Source organism: Thalia democratica, chromosome 8, assembly GCF_965202585.1.
Source record: "Thalia democratica chromosome 8, ktThaDemo2.hap1.1, whole genome shotgun sequence".
Classification (NCBI taxonomy): domain Eukaryota; kingdom Metazoa; phylum Chordata; class Thaliacea; order Salpida; family Salpidae; genus Thalia; species Thalia democratica.
Window position 1 is genome coordinate 25,848,445 of NC_139172.1, and position 16,580 is coordinate 25,865,024.

The 16,580-nt window shown below is 27.4% G+C and overlaps 1 protein-coding gene and 7 non-coding genes across 8 annotated transcripts in view; 4 read left to right on the forward strand and 4 right to left on the reverse strand.

The window, feature by feature from the left end:
* LOC145843071 (putative ATP-dependent DNA helicase HFM1) overlaps positions 1 to 16,580 on the forward strand; it is a 29,146-nt gene that overhangs the window by 8,756 nt on the left and 3,810 nt on the right. The window contains 12 exon segments of the mRNA XM_082950536.1: positions 9,083 to 9,207; positions 9,451 to 9,560; positions 9,772 to 9,917; positions 10,150 to 10,253; positions 10,551 to 10,675; positions 11,400 to 11,550; positions 11,915 to 11,984; positions 12,326 to 12,432; positions 12,910 to 13,032; positions 13,378 to 13,500; positions 15,198 to 15,396; positions 16,308 to 16,407. Coding sequence (XP_082806662.1) covers positions 9,083 to 9,207; positions 9,451 to 9,560; positions 9,772 to 9,917; positions 10,150 to 10,253; positions 10,551 to 10,675; positions 11,400 to 11,550; positions 11,915 to 11,984; positions 12,326 to 12,432; positions 12,910 to 13,032; positions 13,378 to 13,500; positions 15,198 to 15,396; positions 16,308 to 16,407 — 1,483 coding nt within the window.
* Positions 596 to 669, forward strand: Trnai-aau (transfer RNA isoleucine (anticodon AAU)). The gene has a single exon. It is a non-coding gene; the product is annotated as a tRNA-Ile (tRNA).
* Trnad-guc (transfer RNA aspartic acid (anticodon GUC)) lies at positions 677 to 748 on the forward strand. The gene has a single exon. It is a non-coding gene; the product is annotated as a tRNA-Asp (tRNA).
* Trnan-guu (transfer RNA asparagine (anticodon GUU)) lies at positions 975 to 1,048 on the forward strand. The gene has a single exon. It is a non-coding gene; the product is annotated as a tRNA-Asn (tRNA).
* Trnan-guu (transfer RNA asparagine (anticodon GUU)) lies at positions 3,980 to 4,053 on the reverse strand. The gene has a single exon. It is a non-coding gene; the product is annotated as a tRNA-Asn (tRNA).
* On the reverse strand, positions 6,796 to 6,867 carry Trnad-guc (transfer RNA aspartic acid (anticodon GUC)). Its single transcript has one exon. It is a non-coding gene; the product is annotated as a tRNA-Asp (tRNA).
* Positions 6,875 to 6,948, reverse strand: Trnai-aau (transfer RNA isoleucine (anticodon AAU)). The gene has a single exon. It is a non-coding gene; the product is annotated as a tRNA-Ile (tRNA).
* Trnak-uuu (transfer RNA lysine (anticodon UUU)) lies at positions 7,943 to 8,015 on the reverse strand. The gene has a single exon. It is a non-coding gene; the product is annotated as a tRNA-Lys (tRNA).

Genomic DNA, 16,580 nt, shown 5'->3' on the forward strand with positions numbered 1-16,580 from the left:
ACTCCAACTAAATTTGTTAAGCTGGTTTAAATTAACACCTTACTTTTTGTTACTAATTGTTTTTCACAATAGTTACAGTATAAATCTTTATAAGAACTAATCAATATGAATATCTAAAAAGAAAGTATTTTTCTTTTTGTAAAGTAACATTACAATTTTTCTCAAGAATTTAATTTTCAATAATTCACACAAAATTTGAATGAATTGTTTTAGAACAAAAAGTCTACTAGATTTTAGAATTTTTATCAAATTAAATATAGGCGCAATTAAATGTAAACACCCATAAAAAGTTTTTAGTATGTAAGTTTTTTAAATAAAAATATTAAATAACTTACAAAATTATATATATATTAGACAAAAGTTTTATTAAAACTTTATCTTATATTAAATAATTCTACAAGAAAACGGGTTGTGAAACATCATTAATTTTAAATCAAAACATAAGTTTAATAAAATTAACTTAACCTTAACAGGTTGAGTTAGACTTTACAGTTGTATGATAAACAGAGTTTTTATCAAAATAATTTCTTATGATATTGTTGCGTCATAATACGCCAGTCGAAATATAATCATTAGAAATGTCAAGTGAATGTGTGGCCGGTTAGCTCAGTTGGTTAGAGCGTCGTGCTAATAACGCGAATGTCGCGGGTTCGATCCCCGTACTGGCCACATTTTTTCCTCGTTAGTATAGTGGTGAGTATTCCCGCCTGTCACGCGGGCGACCGGGGTTCGATTCCCCGACGGGGAGTTTTTTGCGTACTTAATTTATTAGAATCGGTATTGTTATCCATAAGTTATTTAATAACAAAAATTATGAATTTATTTTTTCAAATCAAAACATATAATCACAAAAATTATAATAACATAATGTATATGAAATATATTTTTAATTTATCTAATATTTTTCTAACAAGTGAAAGTAGACTAAAGAACATTTTCAAGTATATGAAGTAAATAGTGAGTTATTTCAACAAGTCTTCGTGGCGCAATCGGTTAGCGCGTTCGACTGTTAATCGAAAGGTTGGTGGTTCGAGCCCACCCGAGGACGTTCTTTTATTTGTTCAATATTGAAGAGTGTGCAAAAATTTTTCACTGAGCGTGTTTTCTCACTTTCACAATAGTTTTAAGTTATTTAAAACATCCGCGTCTTTACATTCAGATTCTGTCTTTCTATTTATACATAAGCATTTTTTTCTTTTTTGTTCTTTAAAAAGTTCGTTTTAAATTACTAGTTACCCTTCAATACAAACTCATTATTAAGTAACTATGTAATGAATTTATCCTTTCAAGAATTTATTTTACAAACTAAGTTTCGGTCAAAGACCGCGTCAGTGCTTAAATAAATCTAAAAATATATGTAACAGTCATGGAAAATAGCATTTAAACAATTAAATAAAATCAAATTTTCGCTCAAAATTTTTACTTAAAAAACTAAACAAGTTAAATTTTAATATTAAGATTGAATTTAAGGTTAAGTTTAAATTTCAGTTAAGTTTTAAAATCAATATAACAACAATGATAATAATAAAAGCTGTATGTAGCTTTCTTTTTTCTTTTAGTTAATTTTCAAAGTAGACATTGTTTGTGCAAAATGTAGTTAATAAAGTGAGCTTAAAGTTGAGATGCATTTTAACGTAGCTTATTTTAATTGTGACGTAACTGTTGAAAATTTAAAGAATCTTTTGCTTGTAATAGCTGTGAAAATTTAAAATCCGCCCGAATGCTTTATATAAAAATTTATAGTTAAAACTAATTTTTACCTAAAAACTAAACAATTTAAATTTTAATATTAAGATTGAATTTGTGGTAAAGTTTTAGTTAAGTTTCAAAATCAAAGAACAACACAAATACTAATAAAAATCTGTATGTAGCTTTCTATTTTCTTCTAGTTGATTTTTAAAGTAAACATTGCTTAGATAAAAATGTAGTTAATAGTATTAAGTGAGCTGAAGTTAAGATGCATTTTAATCAAGCTAATTTTTATTGTGACTTAACTATTGAAACTTTAAGTAACGAAATTGTAATAGTAACGAAAACTTGAAACTTTGTTTGAATGATTTTTATAAAAAAACTTTTAGTTTCAGAAAATAATAGCTACATAAAATTTATTAAGAGCATGCATAAAACCTGTATTACGGGTAACTTAAGTTTTAAAGTGGAGTTTTTGGAAGTGCGGGCAGGAACAAAAGAGCTCGTGCCGTTTATTTAGGTTGTCCCTTCTGTCGGCTTTGGCGATCGCGGCTTTTTCTATTATGCAAGTACTGCAAATGCTTTGTGTATTTTTGGCTTTGCCAATATGGTGGAATATTTCCCAGTCTATTTTGTAGTCAATGTTGTTATTTTAAAGCTTCCATATATACTTCAATATTTCTGTTCCGTTCTCTTTATAGTTTTTAAATCACTATTATGGTTGTACCATTTTTTTGAAAGTGCCACCCGTTGAGCCCAAATAGTTTTTTGTTTTGTTCTCCGATCTGATTGTCGCTTTATATATTACATTTTCTACTAAGGATTTATTCTTTTTGGGACATTTGTTTTTTGTTCAACAGTTGCAAAGTGTTTCATTTTTTTCATCATTTTTGTTTTTAAGTATTTTCGATTATGTTTTTGTATTAACTTCTTAATATTGCTCATGCAGCTATATGAAATAAAAAGACTCAATAGACTCTCAAAAACCGAAGAAATTTTCAATGAATCAATAACTGGATACCAGAATGCTTTAACCAACTCAAATTTCAAACACAAACTTAAATACTGAATCCATCAAAACAAAAAGAAACCAGCACGAACAAGATTGTAAAATTTCATATAGCTGCATGAGCAATATTAAGAAGTTAATCCAAAAACATAATCGAAAATACTTAAAAACAAAAAACGATGAACAAAATGAAACACTTTGCAACTGTTGAACAAAAAACAAATGTCCCAAAAAGAATAAATCCTTAGTAGAAAATGTGTTATATAAAGCGACAATCAGATCGGAAAACAAAACAAAAAACTATTTGGGCTCAACGGGTGGCACTTTCAAAAAAAAAGGTACAACCATATTAGTGAATTAAGAACTATAAAGAGAACGGAACAGAAATATTGAAAGTATATATGGAAGCTTAAAAATAACAACATTGACTACAAAATAGACTGGGAAATAATCCACCATATTGGCAAAGCCAAAAACCCACAAAGCATTTGCAGTACATACTTGCATACTAGAAAAACTTTACCACAAATTTAATCTTAATATTAAAATTTAACTTGTTTTGTTTTTAGGTAAAAATTAGTTTTAACTATAAATTTTTATATAAAGCATTCGGGCGGATTTTAAATTTTCACAGCTATTACAAGCAAAAGATTCTTTAAATTTTCAACAGTTACGTCACAATTAAAATAAGCTACGTTAAAATGCATCTCAACTTTAAGCTCACTTTATTAACTACATTTTGCACAAACAATGTCTACTTTGAAAATTAACTAAAAGAAAAAAGAAAGCTACATACAGCTTTTATTATTATCATTGTTGTTATACTGATTTTAAAACTTAACTGAAATTTAAACTTAACCTTAAATTCAATCTTAATATTAAAATTTAACTTGTTTAGTTTTTTAAGTAAAAATTTTGAGCGAAAATTTGATTTTATTTAATTGTTTAAATGCTATTTTCCATGACTGTTACATATATTTTTAGATTTATTTAAGCACTGACGCGGTCTTTGACCGAAACTTAGTTTGTAAAATAAATTCTTGAAAGGATAAATTCATTACATAGTTACTTAATAATGAGTTTGTATTGAAGGGTAACTAGTAATTTAAAACGAACTTTTTAAAGAACAAAAAAGAAAAAAATGCTTATGTATAAATAGAAAGACAGAATCTGAATGTAAAGACGCGGATGTTTTAAATAACTTAAAACTATTGTGAAAGTGAGAAAACACGCTCAGTGAAAAATTTTTGCACACTCTTCAATATTGAACAAATAAAAGAACGTCCTCGGGTGGGCTCGAACCACCAACCTTTCGATTAACAGTCGAACGCGCTAACCGATTGCGCCACGAAGACTTGTTGAAATAACTCACTATTTTGTACAGAAATCTAAGACAAAATTCATTCAAAAACATCTTTATTAAAGCAACAAACAAGTAAAATCGATTTCGGCTAACGCTTTTCAATTACTTTAGTTAGCAACTAATTTTAAGATTAAATTTTGAGTATATAAATAGTTAGAGGTTACATCAGAAAAATCAATTAACACTAATTAGCATAATTGAGCAAAATTAATTAGACATTCACTATTCATAAATGCATATATAAAAACAGTTTATCAGTAATTTAACTAAGATAAACAACATTAAAAATAAAAATAAAATAAAAATAAGCGACAAAATTCAAATAAAATCTATAACAACTTATAAAGATTAGATTTATAAACGTATTGTTGCTTGCACAATTTAGGTTTACATGTTTTTATAAATAGAGATTCTAAAACACTAAGGTGATAATCGTTACGAGCTTTACTTAAAATTGAAAAGTTACTATCACTATAGTTCTTTGCGCAATCTGAATTGTTTAATAATATACAGGGCATTTTCTAGGACCAAATTTAACCGGTTTTTCAAATTTTGAGATTGTATTGTTAATTGTCTTTCTGACTATATGCGATGGATAACCAAGAGCTTCAAAAATATTTTTTTATTTTATCTAATTCCTCTTCAAACAACTTTTTCGAGCAAATCTTGTGTGCTCTGAATACCAAACAAGAGATTAAACCGAGTTTTTGAGATAAAGGGCAGAATGACTGAAATGGAATATATTGACCAGCAAATGTAGGTTTTCTGTACACAGTGGTAAGCAACTCGGAAGATGTACGCAACAGATGTACATCCAAGAAAGGTAAGCAATTGTCTTTTTCTTTTTCAATAGTAAATTTTAAATTTGGGTGTAAATTCGAAATTTTGCTAAATAATTCATCAATGTTATATTCATCATTGTAAGACACAAAAATGTCGTCAACATACCTAATATAGTTTATTGGTTTTTGATACTTGGAAAAGAGCAATGTTTCAAAGTATCCCACAAAAATGTTGGCTCCTTTCAGCTCCTTCTATTCCAAAAGATGTTTGTCTTAGTATGTTAAACATGGCAGTAAAAAATGTTGAATTCAGATTTAATTCTTATATTTATAAACAGATAGATGGAGTAGCGATGGGTAGTCCACTTGGCCCTATTTAGCCAACATTTTTGTGGGATACTTTGAAACATTGCTCTTTTCCAAGTATCAAAAACCAATAAACTATATTAGGTATGTTGACGACATTTTTGTGTCTTACAATGATGAATATAACATTGATGAATTATTTAGCAAAATTTCGAATTTACACCCAAATTTAAAATTTACTATTGAAAAAGAAAAAGACAATTGCTTACCTTTCTTGGATGTACATCTGTTGCGTACATCTTCCGAGTTGCTTACCACTGTGTACAGAAAACCTACATTTGCTGGTCAATATATTCCATTTCAGTCATTCTGCCCTTTATCTCAAAAACTCGGTTTAATCTCTTGTTTGGTATTCAGAGCACACAAGATTTGCTCGAAAAAGTTGTTTGAAGAGGAATTAGATAAAATAAAAAATATTTTTGAAGCTCTTGGTTATCCATCGCATATAGTCAGAAAGACAATTAACAATACAATCTCAAAATTTGAAAAACCGGTTAAATTTGGTCCTAGAAAATGCCCTGTATATTTGAGATTGCCATATCTCGGTAAAGTAGCAACTGCTCTGGAAAAGACTGTAAAATACACTGTAAACTCCACTTTTAACTCTGTACAACTAAGAATCAGTCATGCTACAAGAAAGCCCTTAAATGGAATTTGCAAAGACCGTACTGCCGATCAGGAAAAAAGCAAAATTATTTATATGTACAAGTGCCACTGTGACAGTGAGTACATTGGCAGAACGTCTCAAAGATTCCATATTAGAAGGGACCAACACGTTTTTAATTCCCTCAGAAGATGGATGGACACTGGTTTAAAAAAACCATCTAATAGATCATCAGCGATAGCTGAACACTTATTAAACAATTCAGATTGCGCAAAGAACTATAGTGATAGTAACTTTTCAATTTTAAGTAAAGCTCGTAACGATTATCACCTTAGTGTTTTAGAATCTCTATTTATAAAAACATGTAAACCTAAATTGTGTAAGCAACAATACGTTTATAAATCTAATCTTTATAAGTTGTTATAGATTTTATTTGAATTTTGTCGCTTATTTTTATTTTATTTTTATTTTTAATGTTGTTTATCTTAGTTAAATTACTGATAAACTGTTTTTATATATGCATTTATGAATAGTGAATGTCTAATTAATTTTGCTCAATTATGCTAATTAGTGTTAATTGATTTTTCTGATGTAACCTCTAACTATTTATATACTCAAAATTTAATCTTAAAATTAGTTGCTAACTAAAGTAATTGAAAAGCGTTAGCCGAAATCGATTTTACTTGTTTGTTGCTTTAATAAAGATGTTTTTGAATGAATTTTGTCTTAGATTTCTGTACAAGATATGTAGTACTAAAAAGTTATAAACTCACTATTTACTTCATATACTTGAAAATGTTCTTTAGTCTACTTTCACTTGTTAGAAAAATATTAGATAAATTAAAAATATATTTCATATACATTATGTTATTATAATTTTTGTGATTATATGTTTTGATTTGAAAAAATAAATTCATAATTTTTGTTATTAAATAACTTATGGATAACAATACCGATTCTAATAAATTAAGTACGCAAAAAACTCCCCGTCGGGGAATCGAACCCCGGTCGCCCGCGTGACAGGCGGGAATACTCACCACTATACTAACGAGGAAAAAATGTGGCCAGTACGGGGATCGAACCCGCGACATTCGCGTTATTAGCACGACGCTCTAACCAACTGAGCTAACCGGCCACACATTCACTTGACATTTCTAATGATTATATTTCGACTGGCGTATTATGACGCAACAATATCATAAGAAATTATTTTGATAAAAACTCTGTTTATCATACAACTGTAAAGTCTAACTCAACCTGTTAAGGTTAAGTTAATTTTATTAAACTTATGTTTTGATTTAAAATTAATGATGTTTCACAACCCGTTTTCTTGTAGAATTATTTAATATAAGATAAAGTTTTAATAAAACTTTTGTCTAATATATATATAATTTTGTAAGTTATTTAATATTTTTATTTAAAAAACTTACATACTAAAAACTTTTTATGGGTGTTTACATTTAATTGCGCCTATATTTAATTTGATAAAAATTCTAAAATCTAGTAGACTTTTTGTTCTAAAACAATTCATTCAAATTTTGTGTGAATTATTGAAAATTAAATTCTTGAGAAAAATTGTAATGTTACTTTACAAAAAGAAAAATACTTTCTTTTTAGATATTCATATTGATTAGTTCTTATAAAGATTTATACTGTAACTATTGTGAAAAACAATTAGTAACAAAAAGTAAGGTGTTAATTTAAACCAGCTTAACAAATTTAGTTGGAGTTAAAAGTTAAGTAGCACTTATTGTTTTCATTTTATGAAATTGATTAGTTTGTAGTTGCAGCTAAATGGTTTAATTTGTACTTATTTCATTTTGTTTTATAAGTTATTTCTAATGTGTAATGATATTTAAAAAAATATAGAAATTAACAATTCTAAATGTCTTAATGCACATAGATAGTTTTTCATAAGTTATCAAATGAATTTATACCAGTTAAATTTACATTTTAACAAATACTTTTTTTTGTGTCATTTAATCATATAAATTTGATTAAAATTTAATTGATTTTCATGAATTAAATACAAATAGAGCTTACTAAAACATAGTATTTTTGTTTACTTATAAACTTTAATGAAATTTGAATAACAATTAATTTAATCAATGTTTTAAAAGAAAAAAGAAAGCCTGACAAGGGACTTGAACCCCTGACCGTTGGATTAAAAGTCCAACGCTCTACCGACTGAGCTAGCCAGGCTCACGATAACAGGTTGATTATTGTGCATATAATACTGATTATTACGTCATAATGCATAACTGTTGACTTATGAGTTTATAAAAGCCAAAATCTTAACTGATATACCAATAAACTAAGTATATCAATTTGTTGATAGTTTTGTAAGTTATAATAAATTAGTTCTATCTTTAACTTTTTTAATTTATTTTCATTGTAATACAATTTTTTAACCGAAATGTACTATATTTATTAGTTAACATTAAACTCAGTACTCGATTATAAGCACTCAAATTAACGAATTTGCCAATAAACCTGGAAATAAACAAAATAAATAGTAATAATATTTAAAATAAAATCAGACTGTTAAACTTGTACTTTTAAAAACCCGGAGGATTTTTACCAAAAACATTTGGCAACCCTGTTGTAAAGGTTACATGTAAAGTGAAGAAAATTTATTAAGACTCAAAAATTCTATCATATAGGAAAAAAATAACAAAAACAAAATTGAAGTATCTTAACAATGTCTTTTACTACTTATGACAGTTTTTTTTACCTTAAACTTAATTTTATACAAAAAAGGAACCAAAAAACTTTTTCTTTAAAAAACCATGAAGAAATGAAAAAAACCTTAAAAAAAAATTTTTAAACCCCTGATTTATGTAAAATTTAAATAATCTAAATTTTTCTTAAATATTTTTAATTGTTTTTATTTATAGTAAAAAAAATAAGAAGTTTTAGGATACTTTACAATTTTAAACTTAGTAATCATATTAATATATTAAAAGTAATAAAATGAAAACAATTGCTTCTTACTATACAATTTTGTGTTTCTGTATTTTAAACTTTATACTTAAATGCTCATTAGCAAACTTCAGCTTTTTAAGTTGATTTATAAACCTTACTGTATATACATTTTGATATGCACACTTTTGTTTTAATAATATTTCCAATACTTAAATTGTTCAAAATATCTAATATTATTTTTGAACACGCCAATTCACACAATGGTTGATTTATATATAATTTTGTATTTTTGATTAAGCTTCTAAGAAATAAGTTGTAAAAATTTATCTTATATAAATTTATAGTTTTGTTCAACAAGGAAAGGTGTAGAGCAAGCTGCAAACGTGTTGGCTGAAGATCTCGTATTGAGAATGTCACCCGAAACAAAACATCATCTGTCAACTCAGGCAGGACTCATCAGAAACAACAAGTTTTCAAATTAGTACTTAACTGTATCAAAAGTAAATATAAATTTTATTAAACTATTGCTGAGTTTTTAGTTACCGTTAGTACCATCGTAAACAGATGAAAGCATTTTAATATTTTATATTGTAGTAAGCTAAGCTAATAAAATTTATTGCTGAGCTTTTAACCCAAGTTTATCAATATTAAAAGTAGTTAGTTACGAAATTTTTAACTACAACTAAATATTAATTTCTAATCATGTTGTCAGGTTGCGTGAACTAGTTGTATTGGGAGTTGCAATTCATCACGCAGGAGTCGATTTTCACGACAGAAGCATCGTTGAAAAATTATTTTGTACCGGAAACCTACTCGTATTAGGTTTTGACTTGTTCATTTAATGTTTATTTAAAAGTTTGGTCATTATTTATGATATGTCAGAAAAGTTCAGTTTTTTATAAATAAAATAAATTTAAATATGTTTAACGTTAGTATTTACCTTGAACAAGCCTTAATAACCTTCTTTTAAACAAGCACCTAAACAATTTAATTTTATCAACAATGATCCATTTGAATATTTTTTACAAATCAGTTTGCACGTCAACACTGGCGATGGGTGTGAACTTGCCGGCTCACCTGGTAATAATAAAATCAACTTGTCATTACGTGCAAGGTTGCTTTGAAGAATATTCACAATCAGAAATACTTCAGATGATTGGTAGGGCCGGTAGACCCCAGGTTGTATATATTTGAATTGTTTTTGTTCATTGCAATTTTTTTATTTATTAAATTTTATAGTTTTCAAATAATTGAAATCAATGTGTTATGTATAAAAGTTGCAATGACTACTGACTTTTTCGAATTTCTTAAGTATTTGTTTTTCTTATATTTTACACAACAATTTTATTTTACATAAAAAATTTATTAAAAAATGTTTCTTAACTTTAATTGTTTTCTACAAAATATTCAGTTCGACACAAACGCCACAGCAGTTATAATGACTTCAGATGAGAACAGAGATTTGTACACAAACATGGTCAGTGGAAGTCAAATAATTGAAAGTTCACTTCACAAGTTCGTATTGAAAATAGTTTAAAAAAATAATTAGTATTATTTCGCTTCGCCACTGAATACTATACAAATAGAGTGAATAAAAAAAAATTCAACATAAATTTATGTATAAATAGTTTAATGATCTATATTTAATACTTAACAGCAACTTAGTATGACATCAAGATATTATCTAGTCTGTTGATTTTTCCTAACAGTAAACTAAATAAACATAATTAGTTTACTAGTTTATATACATTATTTTCTCACAGCAACTTAGTAGAACATTATAAAACAAATTTACTGATTATTTTCCCACAGCAACTTGATAGAGCATTTGAACGCGGAAATTGTTCTGTCGATGATCCAAGACGTCAGCATGGCTCTTGATTGGATCAGATCCACTTTTCTCTACATCAGAATTCAAAAGAACCCCAAACACTACGGTTTGTCTTTGCTACAAATTTATCAAAGGCTGTAAAACGAAACCAAAACATAAAGCAACCAATTTAAGTATACATAACCGTAGTTGCAAATAAATTAAAGGCGTACTACAAAAATTAAAATGTTAGAGCTCTAAAAACATTTCAGCGTTTAATTGAATAAAAACCAACAAGTATTAACAATGAGCAGAAATAAAAATACATTATAAGATAAAAAAATAAAGGGTGTATTTATCTTGTAAGAAGATAGAGTACATTCTTCAAGGCATAGAAAAACACAATTGTTCAAGTATTAAAATAACTAGAGTAGAATTTTATAGTATGTAATCTAATTTTATACTATAGTAGTAATTTGCGCATGTTGTGTAAGAAAATTTCTATTTACTCAAAAAATCTATCATATAAAAAAAATTTTCATTATCAATTTATTTTTTATTAAAAAAAGTAGCATTACAGTATCTTTTCAATCTTTTCAATGTTTTAATACTATTTAACACAGTTTTTTACCTTAAACTTAATTTTAAACTAAAATAGTCCCAAAATGTATACTTTTAAAAATCTGAAAGAAATTTGAAAAACCTAGAAATTTTTTTGAAAAAACGAGTGGCAACCCTGTACATACTTCAAGACATAAAAAAACACTATTGTTCAAGTATTACAATAACTTCAGCACAATTTTATAGTATGTAATTAAATTAGTTACAATTAATTTATTACAATTTATAAGGATATCCTGTTGGATTATCTTGCAAGGAGATAGAAGACAGATTGCAGCAAATGTGTATGCGGCATTTGGAACAACTTGAACAAGTCAGTTTAGTTGAAATATCTGAAGATCTTCTTATAAAAAGCAGCAACGCCGGTATACTGATGGCCAGGTTTGTATAGTTATATTTTGCTCATTTAAATAACTAACATTATCTTAACAGATTGTTAATTGTTTTAAAATTATCAAACTAAATAAGAAGTTATTATTCATAAACAATCTTTTTATACCTTTTCAATTTTAAAATTGAATTTAATTGATAAATTTCTATCTAATATTTCTAGATTTTAATTTTGTATTAAAATAATCTAGGTTTTCTAAATCCGTTTAAATAAAGATTAATTTTTGTGCTTCAAATTAGTTAAAGGGAACGTAGAGTTAAGAAGCTCATTGTATTTCATTAGATTTTATTATGTTTACTAACATTAATAAAACTAAATAAAGTAAAAAAATTGAATGAGTAATTATTGCTCAAGGTACTGCGTAAAGTTTGGAACAATGAAAATTTTTCAGCAGCTGAAGGGAAACGAAAACTTGGAAGACATGGTTTTGTTTGTTTGAAATAATTATCTATTATTCGTTATTTATTACTTTTTGCTTTGTAAGGTTTAGAGGAGAGAGAATATTTAAACATTGTTATTTTTCACCTGGAAGACTTCTAACTTTTTTTTTTGTAAATAACTAGTTTTGGTTGCTTAGAGTAGAATAATTTAAGGACAAATAAGACATTGACCTAAAATCCTATTAATTTTTAACTTTATAATAATATTTATTATGAAAAATTTATAACTGAAACTGTAATTTGTTTTTTTTTATTTGGAGTTTTAAGCAAAAAATGTTGTTATTGTTTATAAAATTATTTTATTATATTAATTATACTATTTCAGGTGCGAATTTTATCAGGTTGCGATGAGTTCAATGAAGTTTCAATCCGCCAATCTGACAAAACAGCACTCAATAAAATGAACAAGGATAAAAACAGAATTTGTATAAGGTTATTATTTTGCTGTTTATAAAAAAACAAGTGCATAAGGTTATTGTATTTTCTTATTAATAAAAACAAAAGTTTGCATAGGTTATTGTATTTTGTTGTAAGGTTATTGTATTTTGTTGTATTGGTAAAAAGTGTTGGTAAAGAGAATATTAATTAATTTGATGTTTGTTTTGGTATCGTTTTCTGTTAACGGTTATATTTTATCACAATTTTAAAAAAGTGTAATTAGTTTATTAAAGTAAGCATTTGATAAATAATAAAATTCTGCAGCGTTAACAAATGGTAGTAAAAATATAGACAATGAATGGAAATTTAACACGTCTTTGATTTTTTTTGGGTAACAGTATTATTTTATCACAACGATAAAACAGTAAAGTTATGAAAGTAAAAACTTAATAAGGACTGTACCTTGTGCAATATGCAGTTCTTGTGATGTTACAAAAAAAAAACTAATCTTATTTCACCATTACAATGTAGGTTTCCGATGAACGGCAGAATAAAAACGACGCAGATGAAAGTGAATTGTTTATTGCAAGCCACGCTTACTTGCATTCATATTCAGGAGTTCTCTCTTGCCCAGGACGTTACCAAAATATTCAGGTTTTAATTTATATCATATATGAGACCTTTAAAATGTGTGTAAATTTTTTGTGTGGAAGCCGATCGTTTCAAAACTTTTAATTACAGATAAAAATTTATCAACAGTTTTGTTATGTCCAAACTTTTTCGTAAAATTCATTTTATTTACTTTCGGGTATATACTTATTTATATATATAAAGTTTTAAGTAAATAAAGTAAAAAAAAAAAACAGTTTAAGATTATTACTAAATAAACCCGTAAAGATTTTTATCACTTCATAGTTTTTAAAACCAGTTAGAATAGCGAGGTTTTTAAAAATCACAATAAAAATGAACAATTTAAGTAAATATTTTTTTTTTTGACAGATCAGCCAACAGGTTATCTAAATGTTTGTTGGAAATGCTGATGTTGAAAAACGAATTCAAAGCTTTTTGCAGCGCAGCAATACTAAGCAAGTGCATCAAATCTAAATTGTGGGAAAATTCAAAGTTTGTTTTATTGTTGACATAAATATTAATTTAAAAATTTGTTTTGGTCATTTACACCTATAACCAAATTCGACCGGTAAAGTTTTTTAAATGAATGTTTGTAGTATTGTGCTAAAATAATTTAATACCTTGGAAAAATATATTTTTAGTATAGACCACTAAAAATACACAAATTGTTAATAATATACCATTTAAAAAATGTTTCCAGACCGGGAATCGAAGTCGGGCCGCGAATCCTAACCACTAGGCCACTGAAAGCATTTATTTATAGATTTTTAATTGATTGTATAAATTATTTTTCATAATTTGTAAGAAGACATAAAAAAATAACTAATTATTTTTCATATTTTCATAGGTACTTAAAATAAGAAACCAACTATTTTTCATCATCTTTTCACAGAATTTTAGTATTAATAACAAAGTACTTTGTTAGCTTTTTACTAGTGATGTACCGGACTCACTATCTGGATCCGGTTCCGGCCGGATCCTAACAGAGATCCGGCCGATTCGGATCTAGTTAGTAAAAAAAAGCATACAGAAAAGTATTTTTTTTAAAACAAACTCTATGTAAATTAAAAAGATTCATTTTCGTCAGTTAAAATTAAACACCTACCGTGATTGGCTCATTTTGTACATGTGACTAATTTACATTTGTTTACATTTAAACTATGAAATAAACATTTCAGAAATTCAACTCTTTACCTATGTTGTAGAATTAAAAACTTTACTACCAAATTGTCAACCTTATGGCTAGCTGTTCTACTGACTATTAGATTAAAGATTTTTTCAGTTTTTAAAAACCTTATTCTGACTCAGGCTAATTTATACTCACTCTAGCTAGTTTTTTTTTTGACTTAAACAGTGGCAACCCTGCTAGTTTGAAAATTTTTTGGAATTTTTGAAAATCTTAGGCTGCCTCAGGCTAGTTTAGTTTTTTATAAAAACTCAGGCTAGTTTTAATATTTTTGAAAAACTCAGACTAGTTTTTTTAGATTTTGAATGAGTTTGAGCTGATCCAGTTTTCAATATTTTGTGATTTTCTAGTTAATTTTGTTCAAGAACTTGATTTCAGATTATTAATTGTAAATATTACCTAAAATTTTTTAACTTTGTGGCTAGCTGTTCTGTTTATCATTAGATAAAGTTTTTTTTTTCAGTTTTTATAAACTTCATTCTGATTCAGGCTAGTTTATACTCACTTTACAGGGTTCCAATATCCGTAGATTTCTCTAGATATCTCTAGATTTTTGCAATTATCCAAAAAAAAAAATCATGAATCATGAATTACTTTTTTTTAGTGCTGGACCAATTTTTATGATATAATTATAATATAACGTAATTGACATAATATGACTCACTATCCGGATCCGACCGGATATTGCCATTTTTGTCTGATATCCGGATCCGGCCGGATCTTGATATGAAAAAATTATCCGGTTCCAGCCGGATCCTAATTTGAAAAAAAAATCCGAATCCGGTTCCGGCCGGATTCTAACTTGAAAAAAAAGTCCGAGTCCGGCCGGATCCTAATTTGAAAAAAAAGTACGGATCCGGGTCCAGTACATCACTACTTTTTACAGTCATCTAACACAAGTAATCAACTATTTTATTTTTTTTTGAAAGTATTTAACATTAACCACCAACTATCTTCATAATATTTTCACAGGTACTTATCTATTTATATCATGTTTTTACAGGTACGTTGCAAAGCAGCTTCCGGGCATAGGTTTGACTTTTTCATCAGCTCTGGTCAACGCGGGAATCACTTCCGTGGACAAGTTGGCGGACACGGACCCGCGCGAAATAGAAATGATCACCGGCAAGCGGCCGCCATTCGGCAACAATCTGCGAGACGCGGCCAAGTCGATACCGAATTACGTGATGCAAGTCAACCAAGTATGAGTTTTTTGGTGTATGATTTGTATTGCTAAGTTAGTTTTGACAACCGAAAACATTTTCAAGATAAATTCTTGCCTGAGTGTATAATATACTTAAATGAAGTTATTAGTTTTTCAAAAAATTTCTATGAATAAAACATATTTAAATTAGCTTTACAATATCTTTTCAATGTTGTTGTACTATATAGCACAGTTTTTTACCTTAAACTTAATTTTTAACTTAAAATAGACCCAAAAACGTGTACTTTCTAAAACCTGGAAGAAATTTCTCAAAAACCAGTAGCCACCCTGTGTATTATATGTAAATTAATCGTATCAGAAACATTTTTCACATGTTCATCTACATTAGTTTAGTGAAATATCCTAAATAATAAAGTGAATTCTTTAATTTTTAAGATTTATCTTTTTCCCAACTGCAGTTAACATTACTTTTTTCAAAAATTTAAAAGGCTTAATTTTTCTAATTGCTTTTAAATTTATTCTGTTAGTATGAGTTAGAATTTAATTGCGTTCTTGCAAAATTACAGACGTGATAATTTTTTTCTTGTAATCTATTGTCTGTAATATTTCTAAGCAGAGTTTCCATATAATTAATAGTTACCATGTTTATAAAAGCATAACAAGCACTATTTGGCTCCATACATGTGGCCATTTTGGCAATTATGCCTCTAAGTTAGGGTTTCTCAAACTTATTTTTTTAACGCCCCTTTACAAATTAGTTACCCATTTACTTTTTCAACCTCTTACTTGTTATTACCCCTGATAGTCATCTTTCACTTATACCTTTTTGGGAAACCCTGTACTAAGTACATAATTTTAATACATGCCATCAAGAATATATAATAGTATTTACCGCGGTTAACATCTGCCTTCTAACGTTCAATTTTTTCATTATATATACTTGTACAGACGGAAAGATATGGAGATGATACGAGTGAAATAGAAGTTTTAATAACTCTGACGAACGCTTCTGATGTAAAAAGTATTAAAAGAAACGTCTGCTTTTGATTGGTTGTTATAAATTGTTTAATAAATAATATTTTTTGTTCTGATAATCTTCCATAATTCAATAATACAGTTTTTAATATTTACGAGAGATTCTGACTTAAGATAAAATTAAACGCGTAACACACAGAATAAATCAGTTTATTTTCATCTTTAAACTAAACTCAAATTTTAACA